The following is a 23,015-nucleotide window of genomic DNA, read 5'->3' as shown; positions in this document are numbered from 1 at the left end:
AACTTTTAATCAGGTGTGTAGTGCCAAAGCAAAAACAAATATGTGCACCTTTGGGACCCCAGGATCAAGAATCACTGATCTAGAGCAATTGTTTGACATTTTTTACCACCTTTTCGACATTTGTGTGGGTATGTATTTTTCTCCCTTTATAAATACACCATACTATGTCGTGTTGCAGCTGGCAGTCGTTCTGGCTCCCCTGGTCGTCTCCTGAGCCATACATACGGCAGGATCCCCAGGGCAACTGGAGCGGCAACGCCAGCAGACAGGAGGCCTAAAGTCCCCCGCAGCCATGGCTGCAGCCGAGACACCAGTCCAGACAGATCAGGCCTGGGTAAGGACCAGGAAGGACAACACACAGATACACTGAAGACAGAAAACAGCCCCTCTACAGCTGTACTCCTCCTCTCCAACCTCTCTGCTCTCTGAACCACCTCATTTCCTGTCTGTCACTGAATGCAACCTCTTTTCCTCTGTCCTGACTAATTCAACTCCTCCTCTACTCCGCTGGGCTCTCTCTCTCTCTGAGTGTGTTGGGCTGTCTGTCTGGCTGTGTGTTATAAAGCTCTTTCATCCTCCTCCTGCTGCTGCTCTCTCTCTCTGTGTCCCCCCCCCCCCCCCCCCCCCACCACCACTATGCTAGCGAGGAGTCGTATCCCCCGGCCCAGCATGAGTCAGGGCTGCAGCAGGGACACCTCTAGGGAGAGCAGCCGGGACACCAGCCCCGCTCGGGGATTCTCTCCTCTGGGTGAGTACGGTATAGTAACATGCCCAGCCCAGAGACCATAGCCACCATGCCCCTCAAATGCTTGGTTGCCGGGGGCCTGAACCCTGACTAGCCCTCTCTAGAGTAGAACACAAAGGCCATCATCAGGCCACAAGAAAACCAACCGAAACGAACCTCTTCTGCTTCCGTCTTCTGCATGCCTTTTACTTGTGTCTTTCAAATTTTTCCTTTTCACTCCTGAGTGACAACAACCATTTTCCTCAACAACCATTTTTTACTAATCATGCCAGAGTCATTGATGACATGGCACGGGATGAGTTGATGCTGAACTTGTGTCCGCGGTCAGCTTATAGACTTGCGATCAGAGCCTTTGTGTCCAACGCCGGGACGCCTCTCAGCGTTTTTCCCGCTAATGTTTGCATGAAGCCAGTTAGCGTTGCCACATGGTAGAATTCCTCCTGCTCGGGTTGACAGGTCATGTACTGTGTGAGTTGAAGAAGATGCTATTTTTAAAGCCGTGTCTAACTTCACGTGTGGGATATCCTCTCCCGGTTTTCCATCTGTAGCTCTACATATGGTCATACTATCAACAAACTATCGGATGATATGCCACTGGTTTCTAAGGTTACGGTTAGTTTTAGAATAAGCGTTAGGCTAAGGGTGACGTTTTGGGTTAGGATAAGTGTAAGGTTAGGATAAGGGTTAGTAGATGGGACTATCCAAGTAAAGTATCACCCCACTCCCTCCCGTGTTCCTCCTCTAGCGTCCAGACGTGTCTCCCGCTCCACCAGTGCTCTCCACTCGGCTGAGTCTGTGGGCCGCTCAGGTGACCTGTCCTGCATGTCTCTATTAGACCAGACAATGGCATGTCAGTGTTCCATCGTGCAGTTCGCCTCAATCGCCCACAGAGGGCGATGGAGAGCTGAGCATTCTCCTTATTTCAGTTTGGATGCGTCTTATTTTTCAAGTCAATCTGTGTTATTTTGTGTCATTCTGTTTTGTTAGTACACTTTTTTTATTGGCTCTTATACTGTGCTGTAAAATAAAACTTCAATTCATCATATTATTATTTTGTGTTATCTTCTCTTGAGTTTCTCATGACCTGCTGATGAAATTTGCTTCGTTTGTTTTTTCCCCCTTGACTTTTACACCCCATTTTAATAGGTTGACTGCTTTTCCTTTGTAATACTGTGTTACTGTGCTCCTATAATACTACAATACTATTCGAAAAGTATTATAATATCCCTGTGTTTCCTCCAGAGCGTCTAGGTCTGGCCCACCAGGCCCGTATCTCAGCCTCTGTCAACGCCATGAGGATCCTCAACACTGGGACCGAGGTGGAGGCAGCTGTAGCCGATGCCCTGTTACTAGGAGACGCCAGGAACAACAAGGTGTGACTTAGATTCTCCATCCTCTTTACCATCTGAGTCATAGCATGCTGATCATAATAGCTTTGATGGCTTTTTCTCATTCTCATTTTCTTGGATTAGCATCTATTTGGACTCTTATTTGCCTCTCGAATGTAGTCTTATGGCAGCTTGTTGAACAGTAAGTGTCGTTGGTTTCTCCTCACTCGGGGGCATGACTTAGTGAGCATGCTGTAAATGTACCTGTAGGACCATTTGACCTCTTAACCCTTGACCCCTCAGCGGCGGCCAGTCAGACGGCGGTACGAGTCCCCGGGCATCTACTCAGACGACGACGCTAACAGCGACGCCAGCAGTGCCTGCTCTGAGCGCTCGTATGGCTCGCGGAACGGCGGCCCGCCCCACTACATGAGACAGACGGAGGACGTGGCCGAGGTGCTGAACCACTGTGCCAGTTCCAACTGGTCTGAGAGGAAGGAGGGGCTGCTGGGACTACAGAGCCTGCTCGTTAGCCAGAGAATTCTCAGGTGGGATAGAGACGATCTATTTTTGTTTTGAACTTTTGTAATGTCGCGTATTTGAGGCCGTCACTGAGACAACTGTGCTCTAGATACAAATCTGTTCTCTCTGCTACTGCACGGCAAGTGGTACCGGAGTGCCAAGTCTAAGTCCAAGAGGCTTCTAAACAGCTTCTACCCCCAAGCCATTAGACTGCTGAACAATTCATAAAAATCGCCAACGGACAATTTACATTGACCCCCCCCCCCCCCCCCCCCCCTTGTACACTGCTGCTACTCGCTGTTTGTTTGTTACCTATGCATAGTCACTTCTCCCCCACCTACATGTCCAGATTACCTCAACTAGCCTATACCCCTGCACACTGACTCGGTACCGGTGCCCCCTGTATATAGCCTCGTTATTGTTACTTGTTATTTTAGCCTACTTGGTAAATATTTTCTTCTTCTTTTACTGCACTGTTGGTTAAGGGCTTGTAAGTAAGCATTTCACGGTAAAGTCTACACTTGTTGTATTCGGCGCATGTGGCAAATAAAGTTTGATTTGATTTGAAATCTGGCCGAAACCAAAAGGTGCTGTGCGATTGATTGCCTTACTTTTCTTCCGCTCGTGTGCCGCAGTCGCGTGGAGCTGAAGAGATTGTGTGAGATCTTCACAAGGATGTTTGCCGACCCACACAGCAAGGTGAGCCCCCCCCGTGTCTGATATAACCTGTGTTCTGACGTGAAGCTAATGTAGTTACTGTACTAACTAACTGTCTGTTTTTGTGTCGCATGGTGGTCTTTGCGGTGGATTTATAACATCAGCGAGTAAGTGTTTTTGTTTTTGTCTGTCACTTTTTAATAGTAATGCAATCGAATCCAACTATTCAGATAGTTGATTGGTTAATTATTGATGTTCTGTACGTTGGCCTACTGTAATACTCCTTAACGGTAAAGTAAATATGTATAGCCTGTTATTGACTGGCTGGGTGGTCACTGTGTCTGGTGTCAGGTGTTCAGTATGTTTCTGGAGACCCTGGTAGACTTCATCACCCTGCACAGAGAGGACCTGCAGGACTGGCTGTTTGTCCTGCTCACCCAGCTGCTGAAGAAGATGGGAGCTGACCTCCTGGGTTCCGTACAGGCCAAGGTCCAGAAGGCTCTGGACGTCACCAGGTCAGAACTAAAGCCCCATCTCTATTACTGTTTTCACACAGGTATTTATTTCTCCACTTTTTGCTTTTCAGCACAATTCCACCCACTATGGTGGATGTGTAACCAGGCCAGCTCAGTACAGCTTGTTTTGGCTCTGCTTGGTAGTGTGAAAAGCCCTTAGATGTTGCTTTTGTCTGTTTGTAGAGTTTCTAGTGCAGGGTTCCCCAACTGGCGACCCGCGGGATCGAATTTGTCCCACGAGTGGTTTTATTTGTCCCCCCATGTTGTCTGAGAATTTTTATTTTTTTGCATTTTCATTGTTGGACATACGTTTTTTTTATCAGGTCCAGGTGATTTTATTTTGGGAAATCTGTTCCCAAGTATTTCCACACATAAAAGAAAGACATGTGATAATATACAAATGAGGTTTGAAATTATTATGTTTTAGTCAAATATTATATCGCTTTGGGCTTCTTGCAGTCAATTTGCCATCTACAAATTATTTGTAATTAGGTACCGGCCCCACGACAATCCACGCAAGAAAAAAAATGTCCCTTGCCTGAATCTAGTTGATGATCCCTGTTCTAGTGGATCAATCCCTCTCATCTCATGCCCTTTTTCTATTTCTTTTCCTCTCTCTTTCCCAGGGACTCGTTCCCGTTGGACCAGCAGTTTAACATCCTGATGCGTTTCATCGTGGACCAGACCCAGACCCCCAACCTGAAGGTCAAGGTGGCCATCCTGAGGTACATTGAGTGCCTGGCCCGTCAAATGGACCCCGCAGACTTTGTCAACTCCAGCGAGACACGCCTGGCCGTCTCCCGCATCATCACCTGGACCACGGAACCAAAGAGCTCCGACGTCCGGAAGGTGGGTCGAGTTGGGTTTGTTTGTTTCCATAGCAACAGCGTCAGACACTTTAAAAAAAATGTGACTTTGTGTTTCACAGGGACAATGCACATGAATCAGTATTTCTGTAAATGTCCCAGATTTAACCAGCCGGCCAATTTTCAACTGATCAGCCGAAGCTCTAAAATAACTATTGTTTGCTGGCTTTATCCCTTTTTTGGTTGTTTTTATTTTTGTATTTTAAACGGATCATTTCCCCACCCTACCCGTCGGTCGACCCCAACCCCAGAGCTTCCACCATAGCTGGGCAGGTGAGGAGTTGTCAGGCAGGCCCAGCACCACCGTAGCCTCTCTACCTGGAGAGGGGAACGTGGAGGAGAGGTGCAAGCAGGTAGTAGAGCCCCCCGGCCCATCAGTCAGCTGCACGGTCTGCAGTCTGCCTAACATAACTTCCTCAAGCCTGGGCTCTCTGTCTCTAATCCAACTTCGCCTTGCTGGCAGACACAGAGTTGTTTCTGCTTTATAACTATGAATGTAAAGGACAATGCAGGGGTGGGAATGGGGACTGAAATGGCTCTGAATGAGCCAGAACAGTTGTTTCTGCTTTCAAAGTGTTCTTCATAATGAGTGAATGTTAAAGCGGCAATCAGCAGTTGAAAAGATAACAAGGTGTTGACCCAACCACTGTTTTGCTAAAAAGCTGGGAGATTGGGCTGGAGAAATGCAACCACTCTCAAATTCATAGACCGAGCTAGGGATGCAAGGACTAACCATCCATGATATCAAAATGATAGTTTTAACTATGTTTTGAGGCTGTACCGTGTTTGTTTTACATTTACTTTGTTTACAAACAATGGAGTTAAACAAGCTAATATTTGGGTACATATAATTCATTTATAAGTCAAACCGTTTATGTCGCAACTGCAGATTTCCCCTTTAAGCGACGGGGTGGGAATGGGCAACACAATGGCTCTGAATGTGCGGTAATATTTCGTTTTTCTAATAGCCTGTGCTGCTGTTACTTGTTACTCATAGTTCTTGTTTATCTGCAGTGACCAGGTTTGGTTGACCAACATGCATGGAATTTCACCCGAGAGCATTGCGATGCTGGTTTTTGAACTGGTTTACGAGAACTGACATTGGTTCTAACGCGCCTGACTAACTGAATGCTAGCTGAACCTCAACGAATGTGTGCTTCTGTATTTCCGTGCGGTGCACAAGGATCATGTATTTTATACATTGATTGATTACTCATTGTTCCGTAAGAGCAGAATGGGCTTGTCGAATGTTCCCTCTCTTCTCTAAGAGCCAAACATTACCTTGAAATGCACTTCACTGTTGCGTGATATCGCATATCAATGTTAGTGGGGGGAAAAGTGAACGCCCTCTTTGTCGACCTCTAACCATTGACCTCGCTGTGACCCTTTAATCCCCAGGCGGCCCAGGTGGTTCTGATCGCCTTGTTCGAGCTGAACACCCCAGAGTTCACCATGCTGCTGGGGGCCCTGCCCAAGACCTTCCAGGACGGAGCCACTAAACTGCTGCATAGCCACCTGCGGAACTCCAGCAACACCGGCGTGGTAAGACCTGACTCTGACGTTCACGTCTAGTCAACGTCTTCGAGAGGATGAGACTGAGCAGGGCTAAAATGGCTGGATCCCAAATATCTACTCACCATGAGAAGAAGAGTAGGGAATTTGCTCAGGAAGGTCCTCTTCTCACTGGCACCATTAGCCATCAACCTAAACCTTGCTTGCTGTAATATGGACAATTGTAATCTAAACATACTGGGATAGCATCATATGATTAAGCAATAAAGACGAGGAGGTGTGTTATATGGCCAATATCACAAACCCTGAGTTGCCTTATTGCTATTTATAAACTGGTTACCAACGTAATTAGAGCAGTAAAAATAACTGTTTTGTCATACCCGTGGTATACGGTCTGATATACTACGGCTGTCAGCCAATCAGCATTCAGGGCTCGAACCACCCAGTTTATAATGTACTGTACCTGCTCCGATTCTGTGTGATCCGCAGGCTTCTCCCAGTAGCACCATGGGACGGACGCCTCCCCTACCTCGCCACCCCAGCAGTCGCAGCAGCCCCCTCACCTCTCCCACCAACTGCTCCCATGGGGGCGGGCTCTCTCCCAGGTAGGTCTGACGTAACATTTTAATACCTGGTCCCCAACACACCGTAGAAGTTAGTTACATCACTAGTAACTTAACTAACAACGACAACAAGTAGTTCCCCCCTGCTCGGCTCTGTTCCCTCCTCACGTCTCTCTTTTTCTCCCTCGCGCCTCTATTCCCCCCTTTTCTTTCCCTCCCTCCCACCCTCCCACCCTCCTTCCCTCCCTCCCTTGCCGTGCTCTGGGCACATTACAGTCGGCTATGGGGTTGGAGTGCTGATGGCCTGTCAAAGTACCCCCCTCCCTTCCCTTCTCTCTCCTCCACCCCTGCTGCCCCCTCCCTGAAGACCCTACGAAGTGCTTACTCTCCCAGGTACATTGTCACATAGCTGTGTCACCCTTGATTTGTCCCTACCCCACGGTCTATTTTGTTTTTCCTTTCCTTTCCTTTCACTTCATTTTTATTTTCCATTCCGCAGCAGCAATCTGTGCTCTCATGTGGCCACATTTCGGGGGATTCACCACATTAACCTTTAACGAGTCACCAACCCGGATCCGGGATCACCCCCCACTCCCCCCCCACTGAGTAGCATAGCTAGCATAGCGTCACAAGTAAATTGTAGCATCTAAATATCATTAAATCACAAGTCCAAGACACCAGATGAAAGATACAGATCTTGTGAATAAAGCCACCATTTCAGATTTTTAAAATGTTTTACAGGGAAGACACAATATGTAAATCTATTAGCTAACCACGTTAGCATAAGACACAATTTTTTTACTCCAACAGTTTTTTCCTGCGTCAGTAGCTATCACTAATTCGACTAAATAAAAATATATATAGCCACTAACCAAGAAACAACTTCATAAGATGACAGTCTGATAACATATTTATGGTATAGCATAGTTTTTTTTTGAAAAATGTGCATTTTTCAGGTATAAATCACAGTTCTACATTGTAGCTGCAATCTGAAATAGTGCTGACGCAGCCAGAACAATTACAGAGACCAACGTCATATAACTAATTACTTATCTTAAAACATTTCAGAAAAATACACAGCGTACAGATATTGAAAGCCCAACATCTGGTGAATCCAAACAATATTTCAGATTTATTAAATGTTTTATAGCGAAAACAAAATGTAGCGCTAAATTAGCATAGCCACGCCAGCCAGAACCAGCTGGGCGCCCCCGACCAGTTCACATGCACGACAGATATATGAAATAACATCGTAAATTGGGTCTTACTATTGCTGATCTTTCATCAGAATGTTGATCAATGTGTCCTTAGTCCTGATGAGTCGTTCAATCCATTCATAATGGCAACTTTCCCTCTTCATTTAGCATATGTACTGGTCGACTGGCCAAAGTAAAAAAAAGTCACAGAACGGAACACGGCAAAACTCCCGAAAAAATTCAAATAATCTGATTAAACTATATTGAAAAAACATACATTAAGATGATATGGTCACATGTATCAAACAAACTTCGAGACGGAGATAGTTTTCATCCGTAACGGCAGCAAAACAGTAGACAATCGCACCTCCAAATAGCGCGAATCAGAGAACCGGAAGTTGTCGGTCACGCCAAAGAAATAGGTCTTATTTCACGTCAGTACAAGGTAAACAAAAAATTTCTCCTCTGACGTCCTCTTGACACCCAGAGGAAGACGAATGAAGTGTGTTTCGGGTCATAGGTGGCGTGACCATATATAGGCAGAGCGTTGAAGCGAGCATACACATCTTGCATTCTTCTTCTTGGTCAGGGAAAGTGCTGTCAAATGACTTCTGTTTAACTCAGAGACAAAATTGAAACGGTTTTAGAAACTATAGATTGTTTTCTATCCAATGGTATTAATTATATGCATATAGTAAGAGCAATAATTGAATAAGAGGCAGTTTAATCTGTAGAGGAAATTATGCTAATGCGAAAACAGCACCCCCTATAGTGGCAAGATTAACAACTTGACTCCCCAGTCTGTTCCACTCTGTCTCTGTCAACACCTACTGTTATGCACGGTTGATCTTTTACATGAGAAACTGCTTGAAATGACATCTTTACGTACTAGGTAAATAAAATGGCGTCGTTTCAACCAGTTTTTCCCCCCCGCTTTTGCCCACTGGGCAGATGTCTTCTTCCTGTGGTGGTGATGTATGTTAGTGTCGTACTTGAATAATAACCCTCCCCTCGCGGTGTGACCTGAAGCATGTTGGAGTACGACACAGAGAACCTGAACACCGATCAGATCTATAGCTCCCTGCGAGGCGTCACTGAGGCCATCCAGAACTTCAGCTTCCGCAGTCAGGAGGACCTCATGGAGCCGGGCAGAGGCAAGAGAGAGGACACGGTGAGGGGCTTTGGCAATTGCCCTACTATTCTCCACTCACTCACTCACTCACTCACTCACTCACTCACTCACTCACTCACTCACTCATTCACTCACTCACTCACTCACTCACTCCCCCTCATTGATTTAAAATATTTGGATTGGTGTTAGAATAGACTAGAGGGAGTGTCTTCCCACAGCCCATTCCTTTTAAATCCAGAGGGGGGAGTGAACAAGTGCACTTGTTTGGCAAATGTTCTCTTTGGTGAATATTTTTTATCTTCTCTAGAATGGACATGCATACGTTTAGTTATTTTTTATAAAACTGTACATTTGTTATGTTACGTTTTTATCAATAGTCTTGTTTCTCCTCAGCCGGGTGTTGGAACAGCATCACACCCTGGTGTTGACGTGGTGGAGGGGCCCGGGGGTCGCACGGCCCTGGACAACAAGACCTCCCTACTCAACACCCCCTCCCCGCGTTCCTTCTCCGGGCCCCGGGGCCGCGACTACAACCCCTACAACTACACAGACACCATCAGCGCCTACGACAAGGCTGCCCTGAGAGAGACGGTGTACGAGGACGACGTGGAGCAGCTTCGAGATGGTGAGGCTGTCTCAAGAGTCTGAAATGGCACCCTGTTCCCTATGTAGTGCACTACTTTTGACCACCCTATTCCTTACATAGCTCTGGTCAAAAGTAGTGAGCTATATAGGGATAGGGTGCCATTTTGGATGGTCATAAAACATTTTAAGCAATAAGGCCTAGGTGTCGTATATAACATAAACCACTGAGGTGCCTTATTGCTGTTATAAACTGGTCACCAACGTAATTAGAGCAGTAAAAATACATGTTTTGTCATACCCGTGCTATACGGTTGTCAGCCAATCAGCATTTAGGGCTTGGACCACCCTGTTTATAATAGGCTATGTATTAGCTGTAAGGTAAGACTCCCCCACCCCCCTCTCAACCCTCTTCCTCGCAGGCCGCCAAGAGTGTGGTGGAGAAAACAAGATGCTGCACACCAAGAACAGTTCCCCTGCGGAGCAGCTGGAACTGGTGATTGGTTGAATTCATTTAACAACCATTTTTTTCAGTGTTTTACTATAGCTACATAATAACACTATAAAGTCACGGACATGGAGATCCTATCAAATTCCATTTAGTGATCTATATGTAATTCAGCGGTCACTGACTAATACCTATTGTGGTCGTCGAAAGGCGGGCGAGCTGCTGAAGGAGCTGTCTAACCCCAGTGAGAGGCCAGAGGAGAGGAGGGGAGCCCTGGTGGAGCTGCTGAAGATAGCCCGGGAGGACAGCTTGGCCGTGTGGGAGGAACACTTCAAAACCATGCTGCTCCTGCTGCTGGAGACCCTGTCGGATCAAGATGTAAGGACTCTGGAAGAAAAGATAAATGGATGTATGGATGGATGGAGAGATAAAGTAAACTCCTGTCCTGGGAGCAATGCCACAATCTGATGTTTTAATCCATTGTTTTTCCTTCCACTGTCTCTGAATGGTTGGTTCTGAGCATGTCGTGTCCTTTCCCCCCAACCTGCAGCACACCATCCGGGCCCTGGCACTACGAGTGCTGAAGGAGATCTTACGTAACCAGCCGGCACGCTTCAAGAACTATGCAGAACTCACCATCATGAAGACTCTGGAGGCACACAAAGACTCCCACAAAGAGGTAGCTCTCACTGGCTGTCTCTGTTTATGAGGCTCTGCTTTAGAGGACATGCTAAGTCTACACATCTTGAGTTAATAGCTTTCATCTCTGTGATGATGTGTTTGTTTTTTAATGGAGTTGATAGCTCATGAAATAAAATTATGAAAAGACTGTCGGGATGAAGTATAGTCTCGCCTGTACCAGTCAAAAGTCTTAGAACACCTACTCATTCAAGGGTTTTTCTTTATTTCTGCTATTTTCTACATTGTGGAATAATAGTGAAGACATCAAAACTATGAAATAACACATATGGAATCATGTATTAACCAAAAAAGTGTTAAACAAATCAAAATATATTTTATATTTGAGATTCTTCAAAGTAGCCACCCTTTGCCTTGATGACAGCTTTGCACACTCTTGGCATTCTCTCAACCAGCTTAATGAGGAATGCTTTTCCAACAGTCTTGAGGGAGTTCCCACATATGCTGAGCTGCTTTTCCTTCACTCTGCGGTCCAATTTATTCCAAACCATCTCAATTGGGTTGAGGTCGGGTGATTGTGGAGGCCAGGTCATCTGATGCAGCACTCCATCCCTCTCCTTACACAGTCTGGAGGTGTGTTTTGGGTCATTGTCCTGTTGAAAAACAAATGAATAAGTCCGAATAAGCGCAGACCAGATGGGATGGGGTATCGCTGCAGAATGCTGTTTTAGCCATGCTGGTTAAGTGTGCCTTGAATTCTAAATAAATCACCAGCAAAGCATCCCCACACCATCACACCTCCTCCTCCATGCTTCACGGTGGGAACTACACATGTGGAGATCATCCGTTCACCTACTCTGCGTCTCACGAAGAGACGGTGGTTGGAACCAAAAATCTCACATTTGGACTCATCAGACCAATGGACAGATTTCCACTTGTCTAATGTCCATTGCTTGTGTTTCTTGGCCCAAGCAAGTCTTTTCTTCTTATTGGTGTCCTTTAGTAGTGGTTTCTTTGCAGAAGTTCGACCATGAAGGCCTGATTCACACAGTCTCCTCTAAACAGTTGATGTTGAGATGTGTTTGTTACTCTGTGTTACTCTGTGAAGTATTTATTTGGGCTGCAATTTCTGAGGCTGGTAACTCTAATGAACTTATCCTCTGCAGCAGAGGTAACTCTGGGTCTTCCTTTCCTGTGGCGGTCCTCATGAGAGCCAGTTTCATCGTAGCGCTTGATAGTTTTTGCAACTGCACTTGAAGAAACTTTCAAAGTTCTTGAAATTGTACGTATTAACTGACCTTTATGTCTTAAAGTAATGATGGACTGTCATTTCTCCTTGCTTATTTGAGCTGTTCTTGCCATAATATGGACTTGGTATTTTACCAAATAGGGCTATCTTCTGTATACCACCCCTACCTTGACACAACACAACTGATTGGCTCAAGAAATTCCACAAATTAGCTTTTAACAAGGCACACCTGTTAATTGAAATGCATTCCAAGTGACTACCTCATGAAGCTTGTTGAGAGAAGGCCAAGAGTGTGCAAAGCTGTCATCAAGGCAAAGGATGGCTACTTTGAAGAATCTCAAATATAAAATATAGTTTGATTTGTTTAACACTTTTTTGGTTACTACATGTGTTATTTCATAGTTTTGCTGTCTTCACTAATATTCTACAATGTTGAAAATAGTCAAAAATAAAGAAAAACCCTTGAATGAGTAGGTGTCCAAACTTTTGACTGGTACTGTACATGTACCCTTCTCTGCCAATAAACCAAAATGAACCCATTCCATGATCAACCATTTCACCCTCCTCACTCTACCCTTCCCTCTCTACCCAGGTTGTGCGGGCAGCAGAGGAGTCAGCCTCCACCCTGGCTGGCTCCATCCACCCAGAACAGTGTATCAAGGTGCTGTGTCCCATCGTCCAGACAGCTGACTACCCCATCAACCTGGCTTCCATCAAGATGCAGACCAAGGTGATAGAACGCATCACCAAGGAGTCCCTCCACCAGCTGCTGCCTGACATCATACCAGGACTACTGCAGGTAAAAATGGCTTTATAGGTCAAGTTGAGTGATTGGTTAGTCCATTGGTTGATTTATTGATGTACTTACTGATTAGTTGACGCGGAAGCACTTGAAATGTATCTACTTTAAATAGAAGCACTTGGTATGTATCTACTTCAAATAGAAGCACTTGAAATGTATCTACTTTAAATAGAAGCACTTGAAATGTATCTAGTTTAAATAGAAGCACTTGATATGTATCTAGTTTAAATAGAAGCACTTGAAATGGATCTACTTTAAATAGAAGCACTTGAAATGGATCTACTTTAAATAGAAGCACTTGAAATGGATCTACTTTAAATAGAAGCACTTGAAATGGATCTACTTTAAATAGAAGCACTTGAAATGGATCTACTTTAAATAGAAGCGCTTGAAATGGATCTACTTTAAATAGAAGCGCTTGAAATGGATCTACTTTAAATAGAAGCACTTGATATGTATCTACTTTAAATAGAAGCACTTGGTATGTATCTACTTCCAATAAAGTGTTGATGCTTGGGGTTTAGTTACATAAGATAAGGACTTTCTGTCCTTGGGATTATGCCACACTGTCTAGACACTGAGTATATACAAAACAAACAAGGACACCTGCTCTTTCCATGATATAGACTGACCAGGTGAATGCTATGATCCCTTATTGATGTCACCTGTTGAATCCACTTCAATCAGTGTAGAAGAAGGGGAGGAGACAGGTTATAGAAGGAATGTTAAGCCTTGAGACATGGATTGTGTATGTGTGCCATTCAGAGGGTGAATGGGCAAGTCAAAATATTGAAGTGCCTTTGAACAGGGTACGGTGCACCGGTTTGTGTCAAGAATTGCAACGCTGCTGGGTTTTTCACACTCGACAGTTTGGTGTTCCTAATGTTTGCTGTACTCGGTGTATGTCTAATATTGTTCTGATGTCTCTCTGTGTACAGGGGTATGACAACACAGAGAGCAGTGTGAGGAAGGCCAGTGTGTTCTGTCTGGTGGCTGTCTACTCTGTCATCGGTGAAGAGTTGAAGCCCTACCTGGCCCAGCTCACAGGAAGCAAGGTACACTACCGTCTCATCTCAGCACCCTGTCTGGGTCGGTCTCAAATGGCACCCTATTCCCTACGTAGTGCACTAGGAAATAGGGTGCCATTTCCTACGTAGTGCACTAGGAAATAGGGTGCCATTTGGGACGCAGACAATGTCTTTAATTCCCTTCTTTTTTTTTTCAAGATCTATTGGTTGCAGAATGTTTTTCAATGTCTTGAAACGATGTGTTGGTTTCATTCAGCGTCTTTACTATCCCACCAGATGAAGCTGCTGAACTTGTACATAAAGAGAGCCCAGACGTCCACCAGCAACAGCAGCAGCTCTTCAGACATCTCCTCATACTAATGAACATGGCCCTCCGGCTTCATCCATGTGTGTGCAGGTACATACAGTACAGGGTTATGTTCATAAGGCACCAAACGGTGCAAAACGTAATGAAACAGGAAGGGACTACCTGGACTACTGGTCCAATAAGAAACACTAATTTTCTTTTCTTTTCACCGTTTTTAAATATTTTCCATAGCGTGCCCTAATGAACGTGACCCAGATAGGGAAACAGTTGTGCCTCAATCTTTCTTTCCAGACCTCCTTGTGGTTTTAATGTATTCTAATAAAGGCTGTAGGCTGTTCCTTGTTGGGAAACCCTATGCCTGTTGCAATCAGTATTTTATTTCCTTCCGTTTTGTCGTCTTGTAAATACTTTTATTCCACGTTTTAAGATACGAATACGACACTACTTCAGACCCAGTCGAATGAATGTATAGAGCTTTGAATGAAACCTGAGTCCTTTACAAACCGTCTGAAAGGTTTTAATGTTGATGGAAGCAGAGTGTCGCTCTGCACACGATTGCCTCTGTTCCTTCTCGCAATGGACAGATAGGCTTATTTGGAACCGTGCTGTTTGTAAAGGGGCAGTTTAAAAATGGCGATTTCGATAGTAATTGTTCTGTAGTATTTGCCATCTGAAGAATTTGTTCTTAGTGACGATGCTATGTTTTTAAGCCTGTATTTAAAGAATAATCCTTGTGAAGCGGTGGAATTTCTTATTTAGTGAGAATCTAAAAAAAAAAAAAAAAAAAAACGTTCATTTCCATTAGTGGGAGAAGATCATTTGGCTGGCCAATGATTAGTACATGTAGTGAAAAGCTGTGTTGAATAAGCCTCTGTAAACTGCCTATGTGTGTAACACCTGTGTTTCGACTGTGTGGTTTGGACCCAACAACTGATGAAGGAATGTTTTCCCTTTTCACAAGGCTTACAATCTCACCTTTCATACATTATTATGGAAGGGGAGTTATTGGTTGAGTTGGTGGAGTTTGAGTCTGCTGTTTTTTGTGCTTTAACATTCGGGCACGTTGTAATGAGTCAAAAATACTGGGATCTGAAGTATTCTTGCAAATGTAAGAGTCCTAGAATTTTCAAATGTGAAATATTTTGTCTAATATCTAAATATGGGCAGTACCTGTTCGTCACATAGTAGAAAGACCTTGACAATCTGACGTATTAGTCGATAATCTAAGGACATTTTAAGTGCCAGTGCAATTATTATAATTTTTTTACAATTTAAAGACAGGAAAAAAAGATGTCTTTTGAATTGAATCCAGCAATAATTAATTAGTTACAAAAAATCCAACTACTTGGATAAACTTTTTTGTCAAAGCACTGTAAATGACCATTGTAAGTTAACCATCCTTGTTTGAAATGTATAGATGTCATTTTTATGCGCACCTATGAAATGTTACTGCTGCTTTAGAAATACTAATCATGGCGTTAAACCTAATGTATTTTACTCTCCTTTTTATGAATGTTAAAGGTACACTTGTTTCGGTTAGAACAAGAATTCAGAGTTTGGGTCAATTCCATTTCAATTCAGAAATTCCAATTCACAAATTTCCTCAATGCTTGTCTATGGGGATAAAAATGAAATTGGAATTTCAGTTTACTTCCTGATTTGATTGAAAGGAATTGAGCCCAACCCTGTTAAAAGTTCCAGATAAAGGTGGCGTGTTACTGAGAACACTATCGGGCCTTACTGTTTCTGTAGTACAGTTTCACTACATTGACTGTTAAATGTACTGTAACAGTGCACAATGTTTCTGTTTCCTCAAATGTGAGAACTCATAGCAATTTAATCAGCTATAGCTATGACCAAGTCCAAAATGTTGTCAAATACAAACACAGTATTTCTTTTGTTAGACCTGCCTGTTGCAATTGAATCAAAAATGAAACTCAAAATGAGTGTTTTATACAGTACTTTTAATCATTGATTCACAGACTTGTTATAAAAAGAGAGTCAGAGAGAGACCTCATTTGCATGTGAGGGAACATGCAATATTATACCCAGCAACCTCAATGATTAACTAACATTCCCAACTCTGACTTTATGTTGAAGAAACATTGCTTCTAATCTATGAATGTCTGGTCAGCTTGTATTATATAACACACACACACACACTATTGATATCCATCACAGCTACCAAGCTAGGGCTGATTTAACAGACCAAACATTGTATACTATACTGTAATTGTATGCTGTGTGCACACGTTGGCCTGTATCAAAAACCAAACCCTATTATCCTCAAGCCATGTATCTTGAGCGTGTATTTGCTTGTGCCTTGTTTATTTATTTTTTACAGTATACCTGCAATATTAATCCATACTAATAGCTTTTGAATTGTTATTTTTGCCCCTATTTCGAAATACTGTATTATATGTCATGAATTAGACAGGAAATGTGTTGCGTCGAAGACCAAGGTTATGTCCAAAGTGGCACCCTATTCCCTACCCAGTGCACTACTTTTGACCAGAGCCTTGTGGGACCAGGTCAAAGTAGTGCCCTATATAGGGCATAAGGTTCCATTTGGGATGCATCCCAAGGCTGCTGTAAATAAAGCCAATAGTTTAATGGCAGTATTTTCCACAGATGTAATATTGGCTTGGCTGTTCTATTCCTTGTGAACCATTTACAATGCACGCTTCTTTTGTTTAGCTTCAGTCATTGTTTTATCCCTCCCGTACCTATATTTATATACCGTCTGTTATATTTTCTGTGTATTATGACTGTACATATTTCATGTTTTGTTCACTTCTTTCACCCTTGATAGAATTTGTTGAAATTTAAACTTGAAATAAACCAACTTCAGTCCCTGTCCGAAGCATGTAATCACATATGTTGTATATTTGAAGTATAAATTGAGAGCAGATATACAGTATCTTCCCGAGAATGTGGGAGAAAAAAATCTCCTGCAGGACATGGGAATAGCAGCAGATGGCTCTCTTTGCATTTTCTTGAGAGTAAAAGCATCCTCTGTGTATTTTTTTTATTTTTTTATATATATATATAATTTTGGCTGCGAAAGTAGGCTACCACCGTCCTCCGCCCTCTCTGCTTCTAACCGCTTTCCTTCCATTGAAAATTAATGGGAAGCGGTGTTTCACTGCGCGGCACCGCGTGCTAGTGTACACGACATTAGAGGAGGCAAACTGAAAGTTGAATTGAACAGTTATTCGTTGTCCTGCTGCTCTTATGGGCTCACAGGTGCACCGTAGCCTTCCCCAATCAGGGGTAGGATAGAGGGCACAGGCCATTACACTTAAGATGTGGTGAATCAGCAATGAGACCGCAGACTCTCATTTGTCACTGCAGCATCCTTGGGTTGTGTGCGTTCTCCAGTCATCTGAAGACTCCAATAAAGAGTGGAAAAACACTATCGCCACCTGCATCATTAGTGATAAAAAAAAGAAAGTGTTAGTAGTCTGGCCAGCTTTGAAGTGGATTCCCTGTATTGTTTGTTACAATCAGCAGCATATGATTAAATTAACATTGGGGCAAATGTGTGACCACTGAGACATCCAGGTTTTACAAGCTTTAACTAGGCATTAATCTTTGAACTCTTCTGGATCACCCAAGACTCCAAAAGGTCCTTTTCAATTCGAGATCAAAAGCTGAAGGAGAAATGGTGCAGTAGCTACAGTGCGTGGCCTGTCAGGCAGCTACCTAGTCTCCACCGTCCTTAATACCCTAAAACAGTCTCATTAAGGCCGGTATCTCTCTGCGGTGGCCGCGTCTCATCTCCGACACGCCACCACCAAGGTCTGCTCTACTCGGCTCTATTAGTATTCACACGCTGTTGAAAATTAATTTTATTAAAGCCCCCTCCATTTCCACTGCCCTGGCCAACCCCCCTTCTGTTTAAAGATCTTTATGGTGTATGATTAGCACACATTTCCCCAAGCATGCAGGGGAGTGGCGGCTGGGTCGGGAGGTCGCCATAATGAAAGAAAACAACTTCATTGTGAGATGACTAGGCCATAAATCATCGGCCATTTTCTATAAATCACGGCAGATGGCAGGGAGCGGTGTGGGGACTCATGGGAGCTCGTATGCCCCTGTGCATGATGGGAATGGTGGTAGCATTACCGTGGCAGCAGACGCTGGCAGACTAAGAGGTCAGTGAGGAGAGGAAGACAGTGAGGCAGTGGGGGAGAGAGGAGAGATTTCCTTCCTGTTGTGTGTGTGTGTGTGTGTGTGTGACTGCACTACCGTACCTGCCTGATGAGCAGCAGGACCCCGGAGGTCTCGGTAACAGCACCTCTCCAGGCTGCCCTCCGTTTAAGGTGTCTAATCTGCCTGTTTAATATGGAAGGGCCCTCATCAGGCCCCTGGCTTAGTTCCCCAGCTGTAGAGAGCAGATCACCACCAGTGTCAAACTGACACTAGATGTCTGCTGATCTGGGAATCCAGGAGGTGAATTTCTCTGTTTTATTATTCAGGATGATAAGAAACTGGAACAAAGTAGGATTCAGGGATTGATGTGATATTCAGTGTTTTAAGCAGTCTGAACACACCACATTTCATGTCATTTCAAGCCAGCAGAGAGCCACTTCTAGTTGAAAGGATATTCCGCAGAAAATAATTCAATCTGATGATTTAAAAAAAACTAGAACACCTTACAAACACTTTAATTCAACGCCTGTTATGATTGTATCCCTTCTGAAGATGTCTGATGTGAAATATACAGTACCAGTCAAAAGTTTGGACACCTACTCATTCAAGGGTTTTTCTTTATTTGGACTATTTTCTACATTGTAGAATAACAGTGAAGACGTCAAAACTATGAAATAACACATACGGAATCATGTAGTAACCAAAAAAATGTAAAACAAATCAAAATATATTTTATAGTTGAGATTCTTCAAAGTAGCCACCCTTAGCCTTGATGACAGCTTTGCACACTCTTGTTAAAAAACATTTTTTTAACTCTTCAATGAGTAGGTGTGTCCAAACTTTTGACTGGTACTGTATATGTTTTAAAGTACTGATTTAATTACACTGTAATTACACTATAATCAATCTACTCACTGTATGTACAGTACGGTAAATGTCTTAAAAGGCCTTCTGTCAAATTTGTTCGTGACTTAAAGCTGTTCCACGTGTGTCCACTAGAGAGAGCTTAAGGGCTGCTAAATTGAACTAGACTGCTCCAAGTTGACAACACTTCCACCTGTTGAACATGCATTCTACTATGGATCAACACCATTTCATACATAGGCTATAGAATATGTTTTTGTTATTCTGTCTGTATAATGTTCTCTCAACTTAGTGAGCACTTCGAAGTAGATATAAAGTCAGCAAAAAAAGAAACGTCCTCTCACTGTCAACTGCGTTTATTTTCAGCAAATTTAACAGGTGTAAATATTTGTATGAACATAACAAGATTCAACAACTGAGACATAAACTGAACAAGTTCCACAGACATGTGACTAACAGAAATTGAATAATGTGTCCCTGGACAAAGGGGGGTCAAAATCAAAAGTAACAGTCAGTATCTGGTGTGGCCACCAGCTGCATTAAGTACTGCAGTGCATCTCTTCCTCATGGACTGCACCAGATTTGCCAGTTCTTGCTGTGAGATGTTACCCCACTCTTCCACCAAGGCACCTGCAAGTTCCCAGACATTTCTGGGGGAATGGCCCTAGCCCTCACCCTCCGATCCAACAGGTCCCAGACGTGCTCAATGGGATTGAGATCTGGGCTCTTCGCTGGCCATGGCAGAACACTGACATTCCTGTCTTGCAGGAAATCACGCACAGAACGAGCAGTATGGCTGGTGGCATTGTCATGCTGGAGGGTCATGTCAGGATGAGTCTGCAGGAAGGGTACCACATGAGGGAGGAGGATGTCTTTCCTGTAACGCACAGCGTGGAGATTGCCTGCAATGACAACAAGCTCAGTCCGATGATGCTGTGACACACCGCCCCAGACCATGACGGATCCTCCACCTCCAAATCAATCCCACTCCAAAGTACAGGCCTCGGTGTAACGCTCATTCCTTCAACGATAAACGCGAACCCGACCATCACCCCTGGTGAGACTAAACCGCGACTCGTCAGTGAAGAGCACTTTTTGCCAGTCCTGTCTGTTCCAGCTACGGTGCGTTTGTGCCCATAGGTGACGTTATTGCCAGTGATGTCTGGTGAGGACCTGCTTTACAACAGGCCTACAGGCCCTCAGTCCGGCCTCTCTCAGCCTATTGCGGACAGTCTGAGCACTGATGGAGGGATTGTGCGTTCCTGGTGTAACTCGGGCAGTTGTTGTTGCCATCCTGTAACTGTCCCGCAGGTGCGATGTTCAGATGTACCGATCCTGTGCAGGTGTTGTTACACATGGTCTGCCATTGCGAGGACGATCAGTTGTCCGTCCTGTCTCCCTGTAGCGCTGTCTTAGGTGTCTCACAGTACGGACATTGCAATTTATTGTCCTGGCCACATCTGCAGTCCTCATGCCTCCTTGCAGCATGCCTAAGGCATGTTCACGCAGATGAGAAGGGACCCTGGGCATCTTTCTTTTGGTGTTTTTCAGAGTAAGTAGAAAGGCTTCTTTAGTGTCCTAAGTTTTCATAACTGTGACCTTAATTGCCTACCGTCTGTAAGCTGTTAGTGTCTTCACGACCGTTCCAATGGTGCATGTTCATTAATTGTTTATGGTTCATTGAACAAGCATGGGAAACAGTGTTTAAACCCTTTACAATGAAGATCTGTGAAGTTATTTGGATTTTTACTAATTATCTTTGAAAGACAGGGTCCTGAAAAAGGGACATTTCTTTTTTTGCTGAGTTTGTTATCATTTAGGATCTATATATTCATATAAAAATTTGTTTAGTATTTTTCATGCAGAAAACAAGTGATTTTATTTATTCATTATTTATTAAAAAAAGATTGGTAAAGCTGCCAAAATGTATTTTTGCGAAGCAACAGAACAATCTCTCTCTCTCTCTCTCTCTCTCTCTCTCTCTCTCTCTCTCTCTCTCTCTCTCTCTCTCTCTCTCTGTGTATATCTCTCTCTCTCTGTCTCTCAGAGCAGCACATTATTTTCCTCCTCAGCTCACAGGCTAATTGATCTCTCTCCGTATTGTAGCTTCCTCTCTGCGCCATGGGTCGGGGCCAGCAGCACAATGCAAGGCTGTGATTATAGTTTGATTTAACAGCATAATACAAGATGGCTTCCTCTGAGAGAGGGGATTTATGGGCCTGTCTTGGCAATGGGCCCGCCGTTTCTCAGATCTGCTTTTTACTCTGGTGACCCCTCTGACCTAGGGGTCATTAGAACCCCCAGAGCTTCTCCGATTGGCTGGACGGAGGATTCTGGAACGCTTGTTCACCATCAAACACTGTAGTTACCGTAGCCGCAGCCCGGCAAATCCTACAGACATCTGGTTGAAATTGCCACTTGTGATAATTGTGTTTGTTTTCTGTATGTTTTCCCCCTCAGTGCTCAGAGGCTACTGAATATTCATGAAGGTGATATGAGTGGAAGGAGGATCACATGTTGTTTCAACAGTCCTCTAAATGAATGCAAACACATAAATCCTCCCTATGACATCGACATCTGTGGTAAAAATAGAAAGGACAAAAAGGACCATTTTGTTTCATTTAATTTGTAGAATTTCTTATCTCTCCAAGGAAATGTGTACGAATTGATGCTAGTTAAAGTATAAATCCACCTCATGTATTATGCATAGAGTACAACACATGCTATTCTTATCTTCAAGAGAAAATCTAAAAAGAAGCACATCGATACACCACAAAACAATTTTTATTTTTTATTTTGTCTCAATACAGTATCTCTGTTAGTTGATGGATGTCAACACTGTATTCATTTCAGGATATTGTTTCAACTTCAGCCTCAGTCCTATTTAAATACAGGTTTGAAAGTTCCTTAGCCAAAAGACTGAAAAGGGGTAAAAAACACAGTGTTCCTCCTCAATGTCAATTGGTGCATGTGGGGAATTCTCCACATTCATCTATTCCTCTGGTACTTCACACTTAAAAGGAGTGGAGCCCCATTAGCCTCTTCCCTACTTTTTCTAGAACTTTTTTTGGAGGCTTCTTCTTTTTAGTCCAGCTGGCCCTCCACCAGAGGCTCCGTTTCCCTTGGAGACCCCTCGGTTCAAACACTTAGTAAAAAACAGGACAACTGAACTGACTGAGGCAAATGTTTCCAAGTCCTTGGCTGCTTGGTCGTCTAATGAACATTGCTCTGCTCAAGGGGTTCAAGGACTTGTTCCAGTGGAACGTCTGTGGTTCAGGTCACTCTAGTCTGTGGCATTGGACAGATGGAGGGTCAGGTGAATGGTCAGTGTCTAGCTTTGGTATGATGATACTACTGTATATATTTATCGAAAGAAACGACCGTAGAAAAGGAAGTGCTTACTGACAATTTTGCATATTGGAAATACCTACTAAATCGGTGTAAAACGAGAACAGCAGTGGAGGCTGCTGAGGGGAGGACGGCTTATAATAATGCCTGGAATGGAGTCAATGGACTCATCAACTAACCAATGGAGTACGGATATGAGCAATTCAGTAATTCCAGATATCAAGACACTTTATGCCGTTGAGAATACTATGTTGAATACGTCCCACTGTGCACATGGTTGAATCAACGTTGTTTCCACGTCATTTGAATGAAAAAAACGTTGAACCAACATGGAATATACGCTGAATTGACATCTGTGCCCAGTGAGATTGACGCAAAGTCCAGGCTATCTTTCGCAAGGTTAGTAATGAGTCCTAATGATAGTGACCGTCATCATATGGGATGTAAGACAATCGCTCTCTGGAGGCCAAGGGCAACGGGTGCGCTTGAAGGTGGACTCGTCCTAACAAGCCAGAGCAGCGCGGGGGCCCTAGCTACCTGTCAAGGCCCCCAACACC

General features: G+C 43.8%; 1 protein-coding gene across 2 annotated transcripts in view; it reads left to right on the top strand.

Moving 5' to 3' along the window:
* LOC120051272 (CLIP-associating protein 1-B-like) overlaps positions 1-16,950 on the top strand; it is a 38,986-nt gene extending 22,036 nt beyond the window's left edge. Inside the window, exons 21-39 of one of the 2 annotated variants that reach the window (XM_038998043.1) lie at positions 179-334; positions 644-748; positions 1,988-2,118; positions 2,377-2,621; positions 3,231-3,294; positions 3,417-3,419; positions 3,604-3,767; positions 4,394-4,616; positions 6,032-6,175; positions 6,635-6,750; positions 6,985-7,101; positions 8,934-9,075; positions 9,430-9,661; positions 10,041-10,114; positions 10,277-10,444; positions 10,617-10,745; positions 12,547-12,753; positions 13,695-13,811; positions 14,061-16,950. In XM_038998043.1, the coding sequence (XP_038853971.1) occupies positions 179-334; positions 644-748; positions 1,988-2,118; positions 2,377-2,621; positions 3,231-3,294; positions 3,417-3,419; positions 3,604-3,767; positions 4,394-4,616; positions 6,032-6,175; positions 6,635-6,750; positions 6,985-7,101; positions 8,934-9,075; positions 9,430-9,661; positions 10,041-10,114; positions 10,277-10,444; positions 10,617-10,745; positions 12,547-12,753; positions 13,695-13,811; positions 14,061-14,144 (2,621 nt within the window). In that variant the 3' untranslated portion in view covers positions 14,145-16,950. The remainder of the gene's footprint in view (positions 1-178; positions 335-643; positions 749-1,987; positions 2,119-2,376; positions 2,622-3,230; positions 3,295-3,416; positions 3,420-3,603; positions 3,768-4,393; positions 4,617-6,031; positions 6,176-6,634; positions 6,751-6,984; positions 7,102-8,933; positions 9,076-9,429; positions 9,662-10,040; positions 10,115-10,276; positions 10,445-10,616; positions 10,746-12,546; positions 12,754-13,694; positions 13,812-14,060) is intronic. The other variant, XM_038998042.1, reaches the window with a different exon arrangement.
* The last annotated feature ends 6,065 nt before the right edge of the window (positions 16,951-23,015 follow it).

The sequence above is a fragment of the Salvelinus namaycush genome, chromosome 7 (assembly GCF_016432855.1).
Source record: "Salvelinus namaycush isolate Seneca chromosome 7, SaNama_1.0, whole genome shotgun sequence".
Lineage (NCBI taxonomy): Eukaryota > Metazoa > Chordata > Actinopteri > Salmoniformes > Salmonidae > Salvelinus > Salvelinus namaycush.
This window is presented reverse-complemented; position numbering and strand designations above follow the sequence as displayed.